This window comes from Phocoena phocoena, chromosome 3 (assembly GCF_963924675.1).
Source record: "Phocoena phocoena chromosome 3, mPhoPho1.1, whole genome shotgun sequence".
Taxonomy (NCBI): Eukaryota; Metazoa; Chordata; class Mammalia; order Artiodactyla; family Phocoenidae; genus Phocoena; species Phocoena phocoena.
The window spans coordinates 112,778,067-112,801,722 of record NC_089221.1 but is presented as its reverse complement, the minus strand read 5'-3'; the positions used below and the strand labels follow the sequence as shown (position 1 = coordinate 112,801,722).

The 23,656-nt window shown below is 36.6% G+C and overlaps 1 protein-coding gene across 1 annotated transcript in view; it reads right to left on the bottom strand.

Annotated features, from left to right (window-relative positions):
- Positions 1-1,632: 1,632 nt before the first annotated feature.
- Positions 1,633-23,656, bottom strand: part of SEC24A (SEC24 homolog A, COPII coat complex component) — a 57,965-nt gene continuing 35,941 nt past the window's right edge. The window contains 9 exon segments of the mRNA XM_065873428.1: positions 1,633-2,075; positions 2,488-2,591; positions 3,763-3,855; positions 4,181-4,285; positions 6,824-6,961; positions 10,798-10,973; positions 13,054-13,164; positions 16,362-16,535; positions 23,200-23,410. Coding sequence (XP_065729500.1) covers positions 1,961-2,075; positions 2,488-2,591; positions 3,763-3,855; positions 4,181-4,285; positions 6,824-6,961; positions 10,798-10,973; positions 13,054-13,164; positions 16,362-16,535; positions 23,200-23,410 — 1,227 coding nt within the window. The 3' untranslated portion in view covers positions 1,633-1,960.

Genomic DNA, 23,656 nt, shown 5'->3' with positions numbered 1-23,656 from the left:
TGTTTTTTATGACCTATTATAAAATTATTCTGGATTGCACATGTTATGCAATATCTAAAATAATTTTTTAAAGTAAATTTGTGTAATACACTAACAAAGCATGTTGTAATAACAAGAGTCATACCCACTTAGGGATAAAAGTGAGGCACAAGGAAGATTATTGTCCCTAGGAGCACAAACTTTTCCCTCTGGAAGATTTACTACTATTAAAAAAGAACCTACAATATCAACATTTAAAATTCACATTATGAACAGAATTTTAGTTATTTTAAGAAACATCAGTGCATAATAATGACTCAGTTTCTTCAGAAGAGGGGAAAATATAAATGTATTCTAACTAGCTACAATTTGAAAATTGCTTCCTAATAAATGAAGCAGCTTTCAAGAAAATTTCCAGTTCAATGTACCACTTGCATACTGAAAATAAACCTTAACACTGCTTAAGGGAGATAATATTTTTATAGAACACAATTATTTTGATCTTGCTGGCAAGCAGTAGTATATACTCTAGTGGGACCTGTTTCTTCCCTACCCCAAAACAATTCAGTTAAAGTCAGCTCATATTGATGTAAACCTGAAAGTTACTATTTCATTGGTGATCATATGAGATCAAGATTGTAAACACATTTTTCTAACCCATTAAAACAAAGAAACAAAAATCTTTTCATCAAGTACTATTCATGAACAACTTTTACTTTAAGAAGTTCATATAAGACAAGATGAATCTGTGAAAACTGGACCAAACTCTTTTAAAGTTATTTTATCACGGCACTTTAAACATACAGATGTATAATTTACCTATTTGTAAACAAAATTCACTGAATAGTTTTGACTATAATATTTTTCTGGCCAAATCAAAAAGCAGTTTCTTAAGCATGTTCAGGAATCAAGTTTCTTTTGTAATTTTCATAAATCAGATTTGTGTAATCTTAATATCCACTAAACCAAACAGTGGCATTCATGCTTTAATTTTTAATATCCAAGAATAAATCTTATGAGCAGCTTCCAATTTAATTATTAAACTCCTTAGAAAAATGTTACTGATGCATTTGAGACAGCATTTAAGAAACCTTTAATTTCTTTCATTCATACTCATTTCACCAATATAATGCTTTTATTATACATCACAGAGCAAAAATGTACCAAATAAAACCCACTTAAAGGATCAAGATAACTAAGTTTCTCATCTCCTTATTATCATTGCGAGTCCCAACGTATTTATGAAGACAGCTCAGATTCTTTTCACTGCAGAATAAGACAGTGTGTCCAACCAAGTCTTCTGCAGTCAAATCAGAAAACTACATATAGTTTTCACCTCAAATCAGGGACATTATTCTTCAAGTATAGAGAATACTGACAGATTTTAAAGCTTGACTGTATCACTTCATAGTCTTCTCAAGCTAGACTAGAGTTAGTTTACTCTAGTTTTAGTTAACATAATGATCCTTTTTCTTCCTTAAAAAAACAACTGTGGGGGATGGATTCTAGTTGTCCAACATATTATTTACTTAAGAAATTTTTTTATTTTAAAAAGATCATTATCAATGGATTTGTAACTTCCCTGCAACATTTAGTCTTGTGAGGTTTTAAATGTAGCAGCCAAAAATTCAGAAAAAAAATGAGAAATATACATTTGGAACACAGAAGTCTTTATTTTACAAAATGTACTTTGCCTCTGCAATACTGTCTTATTTCAATCCATAACAACTCAAACATAATTGGCAGCAAAGGAAAAAAGGTATCCAATCGTATATAGATATATTTTGATTTAAAAAATACAGTATTTCAGAGCGCATGTTTGCTGTGTTCCTTTATTTGCTATAGTTTGTTGAGATCACAGTGAGAACATATAATCATCACATTAGTCCACAAACCTAATAGGAAAGGAAAGTATTACACATTTTCAGGTGCTCTGCATTATTGTAACTTTCCTTAGAAATTACTAAGTATCTTCTTCTGTTCATTTATTCACTTGCTGTTGTATATGCAAGAGGAATTCATAATATGATAATGCAGATTCTGTTCTGTCTTCTACCATGTTTTGAAGGAAGTTTGCTTTCATTGGACTCTCATCCCTTAGGAATAAAAGACAAATATTTACATACATTAGACAAAATGTAATAGTAACATAAACAGTGGATTTGTCACAAAGCTTTTGACACACATTTTGCTAATAACTGGATATAAAGCATAACCTAGTACTATTTATTTAAAAAAATTTATTTTTCTATATTCTTCTAAAGAGTTTGCGGGAATTCCCTGGCAGTCCAGTGGGTAGGACTTTGCACTTTCACTGCCGGGGCCGGGTTCCAACCCTGGTCGGGGAACTAACATCCTGTAAGCTGCTCGGTGTGGCCAAATCAATCAATCAATCAGTAAAGAGTTTGCTTAAGCAAAAGGTCACACATATTTGAGTCACAAGGACCTAAAACAGGTCCTTGCAAGGCCAAATTGTTTCACTATCAGTAAATGACAAATTCAACTTACCTTATTACATAAAGTATTGGGTAAAATGGTCTCTGTTCTCTAAGCCAAGAGATGAAAGCTATTGTTCTGGCAGATTCTGGTGTATCAAGTTCTGGAAGGTCTGTCTATTAAACAAAAACCAGCAACATCCAACTTATTCTAACCATCTACAGTGTTTTTCAAACTTTATCTTGTATATGAATCACCTGGGGATCTTGCTGAACTGCAGACATTGATTTAGGAGGTCTGGGGAGGAGCCTGAGATTCTGCATACCACAGTTTTCTAGTAAGGGGTTGGAAACTAACTTCTTAAAGGGACGGATAATAAATATTTTAGGTTTGCAGGTCATTTGGTCTCTGTTGCAATTCTCAACTCTGCCACTGTTCCACTGAAGTTGCCATAGACTATACATTATAACATCTAGAATTAACTGATCCATTCAGGCAGTTATTACAAATATATCCATTTCTTATCTCCTCATTACTTAAAATGCCTAGTCATCCAGACCAGCCATTAAGCTACTGCTTATCCTAGATAGAATCCTGACATATATGTCTTTTAAATACATAAATCTCCTAATGACTTTTACAAATGAAGTTAAACCCATAAATATGAAAAGATGCTGACATAAAACATATTCCAAAGCTGGTGACAAACTGAGAGTTGAAACTGAAAAATATGATGTGAAATAAGACCATGTTATAATCAATTCTAACTTTAAAATTCACAGCTATCCAAATAGTACATAGTTTCACACATGCTTTCTCATGTGTTATTTCAAATACTCCTCCATAAGCAATAGCATTCTTATCTTACAAACGAGGCTTGACCAGGTTCGACAAACCTGGTCAAGTCAAGGTTAGTGACTTGACCAAGGTCACAGAGCTAGTGACAGAGAGTCCACTATTACACTGTCCAATAATCAATATAAATCCAACTGACACTGGTCACAAGTCATTTGCTTGTGTGGAAATGAGCTTAGTTCTTACTCCAAAGCAGCAGTTAAAAGGACCCTGCCAAAGAACAATGAAATCACTTGCAAAAACACAAAACACTGAAACAAAAGAGCCCTAACACTAATGCCAACAGCAGCAAACTTTTTTGGCTATTAACTAAATTCCTTACTTTCTCCCTAAAATAGTACACACACATAAGAATAAGTCAGTCAAAGATGCAAAATAACATAAAGAATGCCTTTAAAATATAGCTATGATTTCAAAATAGGATGTTCATGTTTTTGCCACATTTGAAATGCCTTTAAGCCTATTACAATCACTATAATTACATAATCTTACCATAGTCTGTGGAATTAATGCATAGTTTTCAACTCCTAGAACTTGACTGAGAAAATTCTGTCGACAATTTCTTCCAACCCAAAGCATTAGTACCTATGGACGGGAAGAAAACTATTTTGAGATGTAGCTTAACAGTGAGCTGTTGACTTACCTTTAACCACTGAATATGTTTCAAAAGATCAGAAAGATGAGTACGTTTACTGAGATTGTACAGCCTTCAACTGAAGTAATGATAACTACCATTTACCATGATGAGACATTTTATGCTTGGCATGAAAGGAGGCTATGGAGGGATAAGTGGCTAATACAAAAATATACAGATTAAATAGCATATAATCTGTTAAGGAAGAGAGATATTAAGAGGAATGAAGGTAGTAGTATGCAGAGAGAAGAATCCAGCGCAGTCAAGACTACTCACAGAGCCTGCATCCATGAGGAAAGCTCCATCCCTGCTCAGCTTCTCCACTGAAAGCTGAAGAATAGGTGGCTGAGGTATAGTGCGATCATTGATGTTGATTGCACCCTAAAGAATTAAGCAAAAGATTAAAGTTTTTAATCATGTACCACAATGTTCATTGCAGCAGTATTTACAATAGCCAGGACATGGAAGCAACCTAAGTGTCCATCAACAGATCAATGGATAAAGATGTGGAACATATATACAATGGAATATTACTCAGCCATAAAAAGAAACAAAATTGAGTTATTTATAGTGAGGTGGAGGGACAAAGAGTCTGTCATACAGAGTGAAGTAAGTCAGAAAGAGAAAAACAAATAACGTATGCTAACACATATATATGGAATCTAAAAAAAAAAAAAAGGTTCTGAAGAACCTAGGGTCAGGACAGGAATAAAGACGCAGACGTAGAGAATGGACTTGAGGACACAGGGAGGGGGAAGGGTAAGCTGGGACGAAGTGAGAGAGTGGCACTGACATACATACACTACCAAATGTAAAACAGACAGCTAGTGGGAAGCAGCCGCATAGCACAGGGAGATCAGCTCAGTACTTTGTGACCACCTAGAGGGGTGGGATAGGGAGGGTGGGAGGGAGATGCAAGAGGGAGGGGATATGGGGATATATGTATACGTATAGCTGATTCACTTTGTTATACAGCAGAAACCAACACAACACTGTAAAGCAATTATACTCCAATAAAGATGTTAAAAATAAATAAATACATAAATACATAAAGTAAAAAAAAGATTAAAGCTTTTAGATACCGGTAATAGGGAGCCACAATTAAACAAACAAAACAAAAATTTTAATGAGTGTTACCTCTGAGACTTTGGAACTTATTTAGGTAAATCACAATTATTCATATTTAAATATAAAGAAGAGGAAGAAATATGTATCACTTATCTAAACAAAGTCACCATGAATCCCAATAAAGCCAAAATAATTTCTGATCTTAATTATTATTTTAAAAACTAATACAATAAATGCAATCAATATCATGTATCCTGAATGGATAAATAACATTAGTAAGATCCAAATAAAGTCTGGAATTTAGTTAATAATAACAGATGATTGCGTGGCTTAGATCAATGTACACATCCTGAGGGAAGAGTAAGTCTAATGCAAATGAGTTTTTCTCCAATTTAATATTTATTAAGGCCAGAAATGGAAGGTTTTCATTTATAACTGAGTATAGTACTGCCATCTTAAAACACACACACACACACACACACACACACACACACACACACACACACTCCTTTAAATATTTATAACTATTCATTTTTGACAAAAAGTTGATTTAAGTACTAAAACTTGGTACTTAATTAACCTTATCCAAAGGAGAAAGTAAATAAAATACTGACCTGTCAAGGGGTACTACCTTGATAAGGCTTTAGCTCTACCAGGAACTATTAATCACAGCACCTTAAGACCTCTGGCCTTAGGGTGTGTGGGCCGCTAGAGAGACTATAACTTAAATACAGCCATTCAGAAATTAATGTGAACTAAGAAAAGAGAGCCTTGTCCTTCTCTGGTGATAAAGATGGGAAGCTATCAGTGGCTCTGTTTTCTAGTCTGGTAGAAAAGGCCAATCTGAAAGAATGAGGCAATGCAAGAGAGTCTATGAATCTGAGCTAGACCTGAGTTTAGTTATACCCTAGCCTTTCATGTGGTTTGTGTTTGAGTGCCACATCAGTCCCCTTTCCTTCCTAAGCTTACTTGCAGAAAAGAGAGTCCTGATAAATACACCACTGAAAGTCCTAGTAGTGCTTGTCTTTGAATGTATATGAGTGATTTATTTTTCTTCTTTCTAGTGGTTTCTGTATTATACGCATCTAATATATTGCATTTGTATTTATGTTAATTTGTCTTTTTTTTTAATGTGAGAAAAAGACAGGACCAGTTAGTTGAACTTGTCAAACACAGGATTAATCTTGAGTTATTATTTTTGTAATACAAACTAATAATGTCATCAACAGTTTTCATTTGCTAAAAAGTTACCTCAAATTTCACACGTAATTTCTTCTTTATTATGCAAGGTACCCTAAAATCTTTAAACTCCGAAAAGGTTTTAACCAAAATATTATTTCCAACATATATATCCTAATTTGATCACAATGTAGGAAGAAAGGTTATGATTTAACATTTTCATGCTTGTAACTTCAACTCAGGTTAATTTCCTATCAAGGGAAAATAATCTTACAACTTACCAGATAAATATTTTCTCTTTAATTCAGGGACACCATTACACTAAACACTGACTTGAGGTATTTAAATTAAGTGTAATTTTACTCTAGGGATACTCCTTTCAGATCAATTTGCTTAAATAAATAAATCATAGGTTGCTCTGGTCAATCTGACAATCTCTTCATTTACTTAGATCTGCTCTAAAGATTTGTCTTAAATAAACAGTAAAGTTTATTATTTTAATGAGTAAAGGTACTATTTTCAGGAGCTTCCCAAAACCAAACTTTCTTTATATAGGAATAAAATGAAAAGCTTTAAAAAAGAAAACACCTTTCTTCATTTCTGCAGTGGATTCAATATAATTAGGCTTATAAACCTTCAAGTAAAAGCAACTAAAAAATGAATCAATCTTACCTCATCTGAGAGATTGTCAACTCTATACAAACTGGGATGAGTTGTGAGCATAAGGTAAACCAAAGGCTGATTTTTCACTTGACACATAGCAAAAATGCGTTCATCTAGACATGCATTTGTCCCAGTCTGAAATGATTTCTATAACAAAATAATACACCCCCATTAAAAAAAAGAAAAGGTATTTAACAAATACATATACATTTTGCAAATATCAGTTGTTAAAAGAATATCTTCAGACAGAAATAACAAATTTACCATTAATTATTCTTTCAAAAATATATCTTGGGACTTCATTGGTGGCACAGTGGTTAAGAATCCACCTGCCAATGCAGGGGACGCGGGTTCAATCCCTAGTCCAGGAAGATCTCACATGCCGCAGAGCAACTAAGCCCACAGCTACTGAGCCTGCACTCTACAGCCCACAAGCCACAACTACTGAAGCCCGTGCACCTAGAGCCTGTGCTCCACAATGAGAAGCCACCGCATGAGAAGCACGTGCACCACAATGAAGAGTAGCCCCTGCTCACCACAACTAGAGAAAGCCCGCATGCAGCAATGAAGACTCAACGCAGCCAAAAAAATATATATATATATATACACATATATATATATATACCTTAATAAGTCACACACATCTATTAAATCGTGGCTATATCCTCACCTGAAAGTCTTGACAAATTAATTACCTGACCATGGCAAAGTCATTTAATCTCTCCAGCATTTGTTTCCTAATCAATGAAATCGATCTAAACACTCTATCTACCGTATAGCAACAGTGATGTAAAAAACTAAATAACATTGCAAGGAGGGTAAAGTTATATTGCAGATGACAAAATAAAGACATGTATGAAATATGAAGGACCAAAGATCTAAGTTTCTGTAAAAGCTGGGTGATGATTAATGGTGGTTAACTATCCTTGTTTCTCCCACAGTTAGAGAAATTAAATAATGTAACAGAGCTCACAAATCAATCAGGAAAATTAATAATTTGAAGACAACTGCTTAGCAGCATACAGATAATAAGTAATTGTGAGTTTCAACTGGAATATTAGCTCCATGAAGAATAATGAAGTTCTGAGGTAAGGTTTTAGCCATTTCTATTGATGGAAAGGAATAGAAAGAGGCAGAGAGATAACAGCAATGAAAGTATGCCTTAAAACAAATGCACTGGGACTTCCCTGGTGGTCCAGTGGCTAAGACTCTGTGCTCCTTATGCAGGGGGCCTGGGTTCAATCCCTGGTCAGGGAACTAGATCCTGCACAACTAAAGATCCCGCATGCCGCAATGAAGATCTTGCATGCCGCAATGAAGACCCAGTGCAGCCAAATAAATAAATAATTATTTTTTAAAAAACAAATAAAAACCCAAATGCACTGACTATAAATAAGCAAGAAGAGAAAAGGTTCTTAAAGAAAGAGTACTATGGGAAATGAAAGAAGTTCCATTTATTCATTCAAAAAATATCTACTGACTGCCTACTATGTACTAAGAACTGTTCTAGATGCAGGGACAAAGTGGTAGACAAACAAGTTAAAAATCCTTGTCCTTGTGGACAAAAATCCTAGTAAGGGAGAAGTAAATAATAAACAAGCAAAATATGTGGTATTTCAGTGTGAAGTGCTATGGAGAAAAGCAAAGGAAGAAAGAGAGATGAAGAATGTCAGGGTGGGATGGGATGAGAGTACTGCATATTAAATGGGGAGATGACGGAAGGCAGGCCTCAGTGAAGGACAGCATTTAATGAAAGACCTGAAGAGGGAAGAGCTCAGATTCTTAAATGTTAAAATTTAAGTATTTATGTAACCTCTGTGTATTTACATTATTTTCAGAAGTGGAAATACATAATTTGAGTTAAAGAAACTAGAAGTAGATTCAAAAGCTATTTCTATCAATGTGTAACAGGTTGCCCTTCTTGCCTGGAAGAGACAACATACACCTGACAGGCCAATGCTGGAGTTCAGAAAGTACACAAATTGACAAGAGCAGTCCTTAATTCATCCTGGAATCTGGGATGGTTCCCCAGGTAATCTGTTAACATGAACTTTTTTTTTTTTTTTTTTTTTTTGCGGTACGCGGGCCTCCCACAGCTGTGGCCTCTCCCGTTGCGGAGCACAGGCTCCGGACACGCAGGCCCAGCGGCCATGGCTCACGGGCCCAGCCGCTCCGCGGCATGTGGGATCCTCCTATACCAGGGCACGAACCCGTGTCCCCTGCATCGGCAGGCGGACTCTCAACCACTGCGCCACCAGGGAAGCCCCTAACATGAACTTTTTAATAAAATTTTATAAGGGAAAGTTATACCAAGTCTACAAGTTTAGACATTTTTTATTAACTGAAGTATAGTTAATTTACAATGTGTTAGTTTCAAGTGTGCAGCAAAGTGATTCAGTTTCCTCTTTTTCAGATTCTTTTCCAAGTATAAGTGACTTTTTTAATATATATATTTATTTTATTTATTTATTTTTGGCTGCATTGGGTCTTCATTGCTGTGCACAGACTTCCTTTAGTTGCGGCGAGTGGGGGCTACTCTTCGTTGTGGTGCACGGGCTTCTCATTGCGGTGGCTTCTCTTGTTGTGGAGAACGGGCTCTAGGTGCAGGCTTCAGTAGTTGTGGCACGCAGGCTCAGTAGTTGTGGTTCGCGGGCTCTAGAGCACAGGCTCAGTAGTTGTGGCCCACAGGCTTAGCTGCTCCGCGGCATGTGGGATCTTCCTGAACCAGGGCTGGAACCCATGTCCCCTGCATTGGCAGGCAGATTCTTAACCACTGCGCCACCAGGGAAGCCCAGTATAGGTTATTATAAGATATTAAGTATAGTTCCTTGTGCTATACAGTAGGTTCTTGTTATTTACCTATCTTATATATAGTAATGTGTATGTTAATCCCAAACTCCTAATTTATCTCCCCCCCAAATCCCCGCTATCCCCTTTGGTAACCACATTTGTTTTCTAAGGACATTATATTTTGGTCATTGGGAAAATAAGCCTCCTCCACCAGGCTAGAGTTTCCCTTTTTTCTTTTTTCAGGAGCCAGAGGTATGGGCAAAAGGTAGGCAGGGGAGACAAGTAAATAATAATATAAAAAATTAAAAAATAAATATTTTTTAAATGTCCTCTATAAATAAATATATGCACAAAGAGCTACCGGGTCACAGAAGGAAAGGCAACTACCAGAGAGACAACATTTGAGCTCAAAGACAAGGATAGGAAAGCATAATGCACATCATGGAAATAGGTACACATGTATGAGAAGGCATTTCTAAGATTAAGAAATGAAATGTGGGACTTCCCTGGTGGCGCAGTGGTTAAAGAATCCGCCGGCCAATGCAGGGGACACAGGTTCGAGCCCTGGTCCAGGAAGATCCCACACGCTGCAGAGCAACTAAGCCTATGTGCCACAACTACTGAGCCCATGCGCCACAACTACTGAGCCCGTGCGCCTAGAGCCTGTGCTCAACAAGAGAAGCCACTGCAATGAGAAGCCCGTGCACCGCAATGAAGAGTAGCCCCGGCTCGCTGCAACCAGAGAAAGCCCGTGCACGGCAACGAAGACCCAACGCAGCCTAAATAAATAAATAGTAATTGCATTACAAAAAAAAAGAAATGAAATATGGCTGAAATATTGTAGGGAGCAGGAAAGCATCATAAGAAGAGTCTCGTGTGTGACTTGTTGCTCTAGCAGTAAAATATACAGTTCCTGTTTTGAAAAACTGGAAAACTGATCATTTGCATCTTTGATAACATCAGTGAATACTTCATCAGTGAGCATCTCTTACAAAGAAGGCACATACTTTAAATCAGTATTTTGTAAATTTTTTTGGTTACAAATCCTTTAAGATACAATAGGAGTTAAGGTCCCTGTCCTCAGAAAACTTAACTGATGTAAAGTTATATATACAATGTTTAGTGGTTCACAGGACAAAAACTTTGGCTGTTGACATTTTCACTGTGTTAGTTTCTGATTCTGATTCTTTTACCTGTTTAAGGAGAGCCAACACAAACAGTGGGAAAAGCCGCAAAGAAAAAGGAACCATAAGTCCATGCTGCTGGTTACTTAGGACTGAAGAACGATAAGCTGAAAGAGAGTCTATGACAGCATTCACTAGGGCGTCCCGAGCATCACTCAGACTGGCAGTCACAGACCTGTCAACAGCTAACAGAGGTTGAGGTAGGGACAAAAGAGAAAAAAGATAGAAGTTTAGCTACCCCACTGTTAAGGAAAGAAAAGTTTTTTTAAAATTATACAAATTCTCTCTCAAGTTATTACATACACAAGGAACCAAACACAGCAGTTAAAAGCACATACTTTGGAAAATCAAACCAACCTGTGTTGAAATGTTGTTCCGCTATTTCCTAGCAGTATGAATATTTGGCAAGTAATTTAACTTTCATGAGTCTCAGTATCCTTACTTGTAAAATGGGAAAACTGTATTTCGCCAAATCTAAGATGTTATTAATTGTAACTCACCATTTTATTTTATGTATCATTGACAAAGAAAAAACTCTGCAATTAAACACACATGCTTTCTTAACACAGAGAATTTTTTTTTTTTTTTTTTTTCCATACACGGGCCTCTCACTGTTGTGGCCTCTCCCGTTGCAGAGCACAGGCTCCGGACGCGCAGGCTCAGCGACCATGGCTCACGCGCCCAGCCGCTCTGCGGCATGTGGGATCCTCCCGGACCAGGGCACGAACCCGTGTCCCCTGCATCGGCAGGTGGACTCTCAACCACTGCGCCACCAGGGAAGCCCCACAGAGAATTTTTATTTCATATTTATTGAAAGAACTCTTAGCTATTTAGATGATCTTCATCATCTGTCATGCCACTGTTTTATGCTTTTCTTTATACTCAAAAAATTTCTTCAATACTAAGAACACTCTAATTGTTTTGAAGACTTCTCAAACTACAACTAAACTCAATTCATGTGTTATCAAAAATACACTCGGGCTTCCCTGGTGGCACAGGGAAGTGGTTGAGAGCCCGCCTGCCAATGCAGGGCACACAGGTTTGTGCCCCGGTCCGGGAAGATCCCACATGCCACGGAGCGGCTGGGACCGTGAGCCGTGGCCGCTGAGCCTGTGTGTCCGGAGCCTGTGCTCTGCAACAGGAGAGGCCACAATGGTGAGAGGCCCGCGTACTGCAAAAAAAAAAAAAAAAAAATACACTCAATGAAGTGATGTTATTAACTGCTATGACCAAATTTGTACACAAGTAAGAAAGAATGAAGACTACTGTTACCTGATCAACAGTAACTCTAAGACTTTATCAACTGAAGACATCCTGATTTTAAAGATTTTGACAAAATGTGAAAAAAGTGCATACTGGGATCAACCAAACTTAATAACAGAACTAATATTTGTTGTGAAGATTTTTTTAATCCACAAATACTGCCTGATATATAGTTGTTGCTGAAAATAATAATAATCACACTGTTACCAAAACATACCAGTTCAACAAAATATAAAGGCAATGACCCTCAAATTTCTTAGGTCACAATTTTTAACTTTTGACAACACATGAGTCTAAAGTGAGGTTAGATTCTTTACCCTGTTCCATTAAAGAAAAATTTTCCCAATAGGAAATTCAAGAAAATAGGTAATTATTCCTATTATAGGCAGATTTGAGTTTGAAGCAAATGGACCCACTGGTAGTCATCCCTGAAGGAGAAAGGGAGCAAGAAACAAAATGATGTTAAGCTCTATGTATGTGAAAAAAGGATCCAAAAAAAAAAAAATCCAAGAAAGCAACTCTGAGATGGAAGACATTAAGGAAAACATGGTTATTTAAGTCCGTAGCAGGCAGATTGTGAGGCAGAAAACAGTTTAGTGGTTGCCTAAGGCCAGTGAGGAAAGAAGAAGGGAGTGAGCAGTAAGTGTTAATGAACATGAGATTCTTTTGGGCGTGACGGAAATGTTTTAAAACCGGACTGAGATGATGGCCACACAAATCTGTATATATACTCAAAACAATGGAATTGTATACTTAAATGGGTTAAGTGATTGTTATATCACTTATATCTCAATAAACTGAAACTACATTTCAATAAAACTGTTTAAATTAAAAAAAAAAAAGATCAGGTTATCTGCAGCAGACCCATTTACTTAGCAGGCATACACCGGATCCAAAATATTGAAATCATAAAGCTAATTATTTAAAGGAAAACAAAACTATGTGGACATTTCAAATGTTACTACTTGCAATATATCTGCAATAGGTGACAACAATTCTTACCCATATTGGCCAATAACCCTGAAATTGCTTGAACATCAGCTCCAAGAAAGACTTCATTTAGAGTTGAAACTACTGGCAAACACAAAGTATGAACACGAATTCTTCTTTCACCTTTGGACAAAACACACAAATGATAGTGAGGGCCAGCACTATAAAAAATAGTTTGTATTAAAGTTACTCGGAAAAATCAGTTCTTTTCAATTTGGAACCAAACAGGGTTATATATAGTAAGCAGGGATAGTATCAAAACTTTAATTCGTGAAAACTCTAAAGCATTATTTCTTTTATCTTTTTTACTACAAAATTATTTTTCTTCAAGGTATTACTGAAAAGACCACAGGGATCATATCCAAATGATGGTAACATGCTAGCTTCTTAAAAATTTCTTTTCTGAATTTTTTGGTACTTTATCCTTTTCCGTAAACACAATTTTGGGAAAATATACATACTGTAAGACAACACTACTCCAAGATGTGTTCTAGAGTTTGTTTTGATATTTAAAGTCCAGAGAAATTTTATGTTTCTTTTTAATCACAGGAAAAAAGTTTAAAAGAAATAGACTAAAGCCGCTCAGCACAGCCAAATTATAAACAAACAGACAAACAAATAAAGCTTTCATTAAAAAAAAATGAAAGAAATCAACTAATAGTCACAATACTTCCTCTTTGGTAATTACCCACAACAATAAAAATCAATAAATACAAGAAACAAAAATGATAATCTTTTGAGAGCCATAAAATATCAAATATCATGTCAATCTTTAAAACATTTCTAATGAGCAAGACCTTGAACAACAAAGAAAAAGAACAAGTAAAAAAACTAGAGAGGATACCCACACTACAACCTGCAGGGACACATGAAGACTAACGAAATTGTATCTAGGAGGAGCTCATACAAATTACTTTTAAAGAGAAGAAGTGATATCTACAAAAAAGGGTAACATTGTTTAGTGCTTCTAGTCTAGATAAAAACATTGATAACTAAAGGGAATAAGATACAATGTTTAGCCTATCATATTGGCAACAACAACTATTACATACATAGATACAGACACACACAGATACATGCACACAAAATCAGAGGCTGAAATGAAAAGGGCACTGGATGGGACTACAAATTGGTAAAATATTTCTGAAAAGCAATCTGACAATACCAAGATTTTTCTAAACAGTTGATCTCTATACTTTTTATTTCCAATCCTAGAAATCCATCTTAGGGAAATTTTCAGAAATGACAAAGATTTGTGGACATGGATAGATATTATAATCACATTTTCCATAAAAACAAAACATTAGAAATAAACTAAACTTCAAATAGTAAATATATAAAAAGATATCCAATGTAAGTTATTAGGGAAACATGAAATAAAACTAAAAGTGGTATCACTATACTTTATTAAAATGGCAAAAGAGATAAACAAAACAAACCAAAAACCTCAAACCAAACACAACAAACAAAAACTGAACACTGAAAACAGCAAATGCTGGTGAGGATGCAGAGCAGCTGAAACTCTCATACACTGCTGGTGAGAATGCAAAATGGTACAGCCACTTAGGAAACAGTTTGGCAACTTCCTAAAAAGTTAAACATAAGCTCACCAAACAACCTGGCCATCTGTCGAAAACACTGAAAAAGTATTAATCGAAGTGAAATCACAATTTATGCTCACACAAAAATCCAATGCAAATGTTTACAGGGGATATATTTGAAACTGCCAAAAACTGGAAACAACCCAAATGTACCTCAACTGGAAAGTGAATAAACAAACTGGGTACAATGGAATACTACTTAGGAATAAAAAATAACTACTGCTGGATGAAACAATATGGATCATCTCAAATGCACTATGCTAAGTGAAAGAGCCAGATACAAAAGGCTACCTACTGTATGATTCTATTCACAAGACAGTCTTACAAAGGCAAAACTACAGGGCTTCCCTGGTGACGCAGTGGTTAAGAGTCCGCCTGTCAATGCAAGAGACACGGGTTCGAGCCCTGGCCCGGGAAGATCCCACATGCCATGGAGCAACTAAGCCCGTGTGCCACAACTGCTGAGCCTGAGCTCTAGAGCCCATACGCCACAACTACTGAGCCCACATGCCACAACTACTGAAGCCCGCATGCCTAGAGCCCCTGCTCCATGACAAGAGAGGTCACCACAATGAGAAGCCCACACACAGCAACGAAGACCCAACACAGCCAAAAATAAATAAATAAATTATTAAAAAAAAAAAAAAAAAGGCAAAACTACAGAGTCAGAAAACAGATCAATGGTTGCTAGGGGCTGGGGATGGGAGAGAAATGACTACAAAAACACAAGGAGATTTGAGGGGTAATGGAACAGACTGTGATACCTAAATTGTGGTGGTGGTCACACACACATTTGTCAAAACTTGTGGAACTATACATTAAAATGGTAGGTTTTACCACAGGTCAATTATATATTACTTTTTCCTTTTAAATGTTAAGAAAAATCAATGAGCAGAAAAAGGATTGGGATGTTCTTCTGTCAAATAAAAAATGATACCCAGAGACAGAAATCCATCTTACTTTTACATTTATAGTATGCAGTATTACAATCATAGTACAAAAACTGGACTTCTCTCATACTAAAGGTTTTCATTAAAATATCTGTATTATACACTTTTTATAGATTTTGGTGGGGCTGTGAAGGTCAGTAGACATAGCACAAAAACACTTCCAAAACCTTTTTTAAGGAGACAAAACAGAATAGGGTGAGAGCTGTGAATCTTTAAAATAATAAAAATAAATTTAACCAGCCTTCACGTCATCTTTAGGACAAAACACATTATAAATTAATTAGTACTAAACAAATTATACCCTTAAGTGTTTATCTTCCATTTGAGCTCCTTCAAAACTTAACTCAAACATCACCCTCTGTGAGACCTTTCCTGACAACCCTATCTTAAAAAACCATCCCCTCAGCACTTCTTAAACCCTTCACATGCTTTCTGTTTCTCGTTAACTGATATTACTATGTAACATACTACTATTTTACTTACATATCCTCTTTATTGTTTGTCTCCCCTACTAGAATAAGCCTATGAGAAAAAGGTTTTTAAGTCAGTTTTATTGACTGTTGTATTACCAGAACATATTTCAGACACTAAGTAGACTCTCAAGGAGTTTATCACAAGCCATAGACTACATGGCCAAATCAAAAATCTTACCTTTGTTATATCATTGTGCTTATAGTTAACAATATGGTATTTTAGACTTTAATTTTGTTAAGAGGATAGATCTCATGTTATGTGTTTTTGCCACAGTAAAACAAACAAAAAAACTTACCTTTGCTGGATGTATACAAGAGTGCTGACTGAAAGGAAACCAACTGAGTGTCATTAAGACTCTCTTCCACTGACATTTGTACTGCATACCCAGCATCTGGGTTTACATTAGGTAAAGACAGTAAGTCTGTGGACCGAACAAAGAAGTTCCCATGGAAAGTATGAATGGAAAGACCTAGAAAAGAAAAATATATCAAAATGATTTATATGCACCTACATATATTTACATTTTATCCTTGCCACTTATCAGAATAGCACAGAGTAAATTAAAAAGTTTAAATGTGATATTGTGGTTTATAAGAAATATATACTTGGTCTTCACCAGTTTCTGGCACAGAGCTCCTAAAACCCTTAGAATTCCCTAAGTGTTGAGAGTCATAAAGGTATCTTTTGTTATGTTAACAAAGTGGCTTTTGGAAAGCACTTAGGTTAACCTAAGGATGGAGGCTGGTTGTCAGAGGATTCAACTATATGATAAGAGGGTTAGATCTTCCAGTTCAACCCTCCACCACTACCTCCAGAGAGGGGAGAGGCACTAGAGGTTGAATCAATCACCAAATGTCAGTGATTTATCAGTCATGACTATGTAATAAAGCCTCCATAAAACCCCAAAAGGATGGGGTCCTTTAGAGAGCTCTGGGATTGTGAATACGTGGAGATTTGGGGAGAGTGAAGCTCTCAAAGAGAGCAAGAAAGCTCCAGAAGCTCCATGCCCTTTCTCTTTCCCTATATCTTGCTCTATGCATCTTTTCTGTTTTGCTGTTCTTGAGTTATTTAAAATAAACCAGTAATCTAGTAATTAAAATGTTTCTCTGAGTTCTATAAGCCACTCTAGCCAATAATTTCAACCAAAGGAGGGATTTGTTGGAACATCCAATCTATAGCCAGTTGGTCAGAAGCACACGTAACAAACTGGACTTGCAACTGGCTTCTGAAATGGGGTGGTGGTGGGGGAAGGATGAGAGACGGTCTTGTGAGACTGAGCCCGTAACCTGTGGGATCTGATGTTAGCTCTACACAGACGATGTCAGAACTGAGTTAACTGCTTGGTAGTGTGGAGAAAAACAACCCACACATTGTAACTGGAAGCAGAATCATATTAAAGAATACACAGTAGTTAGTGAGAGTGGGGAAGGAATAAAAGATATCTTCTTAAATGAATTCAAATTTTCAAAAACCTTTTTTTGGTAATAATTTGGCAATATCTACCAAAATTCTAAATGGGTACTTACTTCCACTCCAGTAATTCCATAACTAAGAATTTATCCTAGAATATCCTCATAAAATATCCTCGTAACAGTGTTTCTACTAACAAATCTCACAACTGGTACTTGCTCACACTGACAACTCAAAAAAAAAAAAAAGAATTTATTCTATAGATACAATTAAGTGCCAAATTTATATGTGCAAAAAAAAATTAATCATAACAAAAAAAATCGAAATATCTTCAATGACAACCAGTAGGAAAATAACTAAATTGTGATTTTTACATTCTACTGAATACTGGGTAGAAGTTAAAAAGCATGAGACAGATCTACATAAACTAATATTATTAGATCTTCAAGACTTGCTGGGCTTCCCTGGTGGCGCAGTGGTTGAGAGTCCGCCTGCCGATGCAGGGGACACGGGTTCGTGCCCTCGTCCGGGAAGATCCCACATGCCGCGGAGTGGCTAGGCCCGTGAGCCATGGCCACTGAGCCTGCGCGTCCGGAGCCTGTGCTCCGCAACAGGAGAGGCCACAACAGTGAGAGGCCCAAGACTCGCTGAAAACATGTACAATGTTATTTATGCTACTACACTGTACAATATATTTTCCATGGAGAGGTACATATGTATGTAAACGTATAGAAAAACTTAGCATTACCACAATGTGGTTATAGTGACTACATAAGGATGGAGTGAAAGTGAAATAACACACACACAAGCTTATACAAGAGGACTTTAGCTTTATCCATAATGTTTTCATTTTTTACAAATAACAGGTATATATTCTGCTTGTGAAATAAAAACCAACTTTACAACAGTAATCAGGAAAGAAAGGAGGATGTAGTTCTGTACATACGAAAACAAAGTATATACAGAAGAAGAAGCCAGATGTGATCCTCACTGCTTTTCTTTTCTTTTTTTTGCAGTACGTGGGCCTCTCACTATTGTGGCCTCTCCCATTGTGGAGCACAGGCTCCGGACGCACAGGCTCAGCAGCCATGGCTCACGGGCCCAGCCGCTCTGCGGCACGTGCGATCCTCCTGGACTGGGGCACAAACCCGTGTCCCCTGCATCAGCAGGCAGACTCTCAACCACTGCGCCACCAGGGAAGCCCCCTCGCTGCTTTTATTTGAAGGCGAAAATATATTACCATGCTTATATATGCACGGGAAAACTTTTTCAAGGGCATATGAGAAACTCTGAGGTAGACTATACTGGCTTAAGTTTAATTTCTCATTTTATATCTTTTTGTACTGTACCTTTTTTTTTGTAGCTTTACCAAGAGCATATTATTTCATGTAATATGAATTTAATGTAATTTATCATTAAAAGAGAGAGAAACCTAAACAAATTAACCACAAACATTTAGTAAATTAAGCACTCTAGAAAGAGGGCATAGGTTGGTTTCTATGTCCAAGCTCTTTATGCAAAGTTTGGTACATATAAAATAGCTTCTGTCCTGCCAAGTAGAAAAAGTCTTAAAAGCACTTTTAGGATGTACACTCCCCTTAATTTAGAGCCAATATCTGCAGAAATAATCATTTCTGAGGTCCATCAATCTTGAATGAATGGGATACAACAAATGGGCCCTTTAAAACATAAATACTAAAAAACTATTAGAATTAAGAAGCAAGTTCAACAAGGTTGCTGGATACAAGATCAGTATACAAAGAATTAATTATATTTATAGGAGAAATAAATTTTAAAAATAATTCTATTTAAAATATAATGGAAAAAATATTTAGGAATAAATTTAACAAAAGAAATGCAAAACTTACATTCTGAAAACTGCAAAATATTGTTGAAAAAATTAAAGAAGAGACATACCATGTTTTTGGATGGGAAGACTTATTATTGTTAAGATGCCAGTATTCCCCAAATTAACCAATTATACACAATTCCTATCCAATACCAGCTGGCTTCTTTGCAGAAATTGACAAGATGAAACTAAAATTCATACGGAAATGCAAGGGACCCAGAATATCATAACCATCTTGGTAAGGAAGAGAAAAGTTGGGAGGACTCATACTTCCTAATTTCAAACTTATTACAAAGTCACAACAGTCAAGAAAGTTTGGTACTGGCATAAGACAGACATAGATTAAAAGAATAAAATTCAGAATCCAGAAACAAACCCTCACATTTATGATCAATTAATTTTCAACAAGGGGCCATGGACACCAAGACATTTCAACAGGAAGAGAAGTCCTTTTTTTTTTTTTTGCGGTATGCGGGCCTCTCACCGCTGCGGCCTCTCCCGTTGCAGAGCACAGGCTCCGGACGCACAGGCTCAGCGGCCATGGCTCACGGGCCCAGCCGCTCCGCGGCATGTGGGATCTTCCCAGACCGGGACACAAACCTGTGTCCCCTGCATCGGCAGGCGGACTCCCAACCACTGCGCCACCAGGGAAGCCCGAGAGAATAGTCTTTTTAACAAAAGGTGCTGGGACAAATGTATATCCAGATGCAAAAGAATGAAGTCAAACACCTACCTCATCAAATACAAAAATTAACTAAAAATAAATCAAAGACTTAAATATAAGAATTATAACTATAAAAGTCTTAGAAGACAACATACATAAAAAAGTTCATGACCTTAGATTAAGCAGTAGTTTAATGCTACATTAAGATACCAAAAACACAAACAGAAAAAGTTGATAAATGGGGCATCACCAAAATTAAAAACGATTGTGCCTCAAAGGGTACCATTAAGAAAGTGAAAAAGGCAACCCACAAAATGGAGAAAGTATTTTGCAAATCATATATTTGATAGAGGCCTTGTATCTAAAAACATATAAAACTCAATAATAAAAAGACAAACATACCAAGTTTTTAAATGGAAAAAGGATCTGCATAGACATTTCTCCAAAGAAGATAAATAACCAATAAGCACAAGAAAAGATGTTCAACCTCATTCATGAACAGGGAAATACAAATCAAAACCTCAACAAGATACCACGTCACACCCACTAAGATGGCTAAAAAAAAAAAAATCAGGACAATAACAAGTTTTGAAAAGGATGTGAAGAAATCAGTACTTTCACTGTTAGTGGGAATGTAAAATGGTGCAACTTCTAGAAAATAGTCCGGCTGTTCCTCAAAAAGCTAAACATAGTTACCTTATGACTCAAGTATATACCTTAGGTATAGACCCGAGAGAAATGAAAACAGGTCCAAAACCCTCTACACAAATGTTCATAGCAAGGGACATCCCTGGCGGTCCAGTGGTTAGGGCTCCGCGCTTCCACCGCAGGGGGCGTGGGTTCGACCCCTGCTTGGGGAACTAAGATCCCACGTGCTACACAGCGTGGTCAAAATTAAAAAAAGAAAAAAAAAGTTCATAGCAGTACTATTCATAATACCCAAAAAGTGGAAACAACCTGAATATTCATCAACTGATGAAAGGATAAACAAAATGAGGTATCTATACAATGGAATACTATGAGAAATAAAAACAAATGAAATATTTTTTAAGGGGGGGTAGTGAAATACTGATATATGCTATAACATGGATGAACCTTGAAAACATTAAAGTGTAAGAAGCCAGTTACAGAGGACCTCATATTGTATGACTCCATTAATATGAAATACCCAGAACAGGTGAGTCCAGAGACAGAAAGTAGACTGGCAGTCGACTAGGTGGGGGAATGAAAAGTGACTCCTAATCAGTACAGGGTAGCTTTTGGGAATGATGAAAGTGTTCTAAAATTGATCGTGGTAATATCATGGTGAATATATTTAAAACCACTGAATTGTACATTTCAAATGGGTAAATTGTAAGATATGTAAATTTTATCTCAATAAAGCTTCTATTAAAAAAAAAAGGAAACAGAATGCTGTTGTGGAAATTGATCTGTTATGGGTGACACCAATATCTGTGTGCTGTTTGGAGATGTGGCAACCTCTTAAGTGCTTATCTGATACTTCATTTGACATGTCATTTGATCAACAGATTTTAACATCTATCTAGTGGACAGGTTTGTGGATTCTTATCTTTTGATACGTATTTTTTGCTACATATTTCACATAATCTTTCCACTGTAAAATATTATTGCTTCATACCCTTTTACAGAGCAGTAATATTTTAAAATCTGAATAAAAGAGTAGAAACAGGTTGATAATGTGGAGAAATGAAATATCAAGAATTATAACTTCCCACTTTCATATGAAAATAGTTGTCACATTTAGCAACCACAAAACATTTATCCTGAAAAACATATTGAACATACGCATTCTGAAACTGCGAGACTATTTCCAAAGCAACAGTGTGGCAAGGTATTAGTAGCAGGTGCAGAATGAGAAGAACACAAACTAAAAGATACCCGACTTCTGAATATGGATGGTGGTGATGGCTGCACAACAATGAGAATGTACTTAATGCCACTCAAATGTATACTTAAAAATGGTAAAATGGTAAAAAAAAATTTTAATTTTTAATTTTTTGGCTGGACTGTGCAGCATGTGGGATCTTAGTTTCCTGACCAGGGACTGAACCTGAGCCCCTGCGTCGGAAGCATGGAGTTTTAACCACTGGACCACCAGAGGAGTCCTGTAAAATGGTAAATTTTATGTTATATCTGTTTTACCACAATTTTAAAAAATAGTTGTGGGCTTCCCTGGTGGCGCAGTGGTTGAGAATCTGCCTGCCAATGCAGGGGGCACGGGTCCAAGCCCTGGTCTGGGAAGATCCCACATGCCACAGAGCAACTAGGCCCGTGAGCCACAGCTACTGAGCCTGCGCATCTGGAGCCTGTGCTCTGCAACAAGAGAGGCTGCAACAGTGAGAGGTCCACGCACCGCGATGAAGAGTGGTCCCTGCTCGCTGCAACTAGAGAAAGTCCTAGCACAGAAACGAAGACCCAACACAACCAAAAATAAATTAATTCATTAAAAAAAAAATAGTTGTTAAAAAAAAAAGATCTTCCACTACTACTGTTCAATAAGTGGAATAAAAATCCATCAGTAATATGTTTTATTTTCTTTGGAGATGAGATATTTTTTCACTGAGATACAATTCACATACAAAAAACCCCACACTTTTCAAGTATACAATTCAGTGGTTTTTAGTATATTCAAAATAGTCCCTAGGGCTTCCCAGGTGGCACAGTGGTTAAGAATCCGCCAGCCAATGCAGGGGATGCAGGATCGAGCCCTGGTCCGGGAAGATCCCACATGCCGTGGAGCAACTAAGCCCATGTGCCACAACTACTGAGCCTGCGCTCTAGAGCCCGTGAGCCACAACTACTGAAGCCAGCGCACCTAGAGCCCGCACTCTGCAACAAGAGAAGCCACTGCAATGAGAAGCCCACTCGCTGCAACTAGAGAAAGCCCGCTTGCAGCAACGAAGACCCAACACAGCCAAAATAAATAAATTAATAAATAAATAAAATAATACATTAAAAAAAATAGCAATTCCTATAAAAAAAATAGTCCTTAGTTTTTCAATATGTGTCTTCTCTATTCTTAATTGCATAGTCCATCAAAGTAAGTACAATACCTTAGAAGAACAAATCTTTTTTTTTTTAGAAGAACAAATCTTATTAGAAAAGACCAGGTGAAATATGTGTATATTTATTCATATCAAAAGCAACATTTACGCCTTTGTAAGTGTAAAAAAAAAATAGTGCCCCCACCTTTGGTGCACCGAATCCTCATGACGGCCTCAAAGCCAATCTTCCGAGTGAGGTATCTCTGTAGTTCCTTCTGTAATTTCTGCACTTGCACTGGGTTGTGCTGATGGTGATAAGAGGGATAATAATAGACACTACCTGCTGAATACCGAGAAATACAACCACATACTCCTTTTAAATTCTGCCATTAACTACTATTACTACACCAGAGTAACTACAAGCATTTGAATCAATCTTTCCTTAGCCTCCTAAGATATTGGCAAAAAAGAATTATTTCATCCCTTTAAATAGTAATATAGAAATTTCTCTATTATAAATATTCAGAGTATAAGACTATAAGGTTTATTATAAACTAAACTAACTTCCCAAGGGAATAAGAATTCTTTCACTTTGTCGTCTCTTTAACATATCATCATAAAAATATCATTTTGACATTCACATGAGAAAAATAATCACTAGG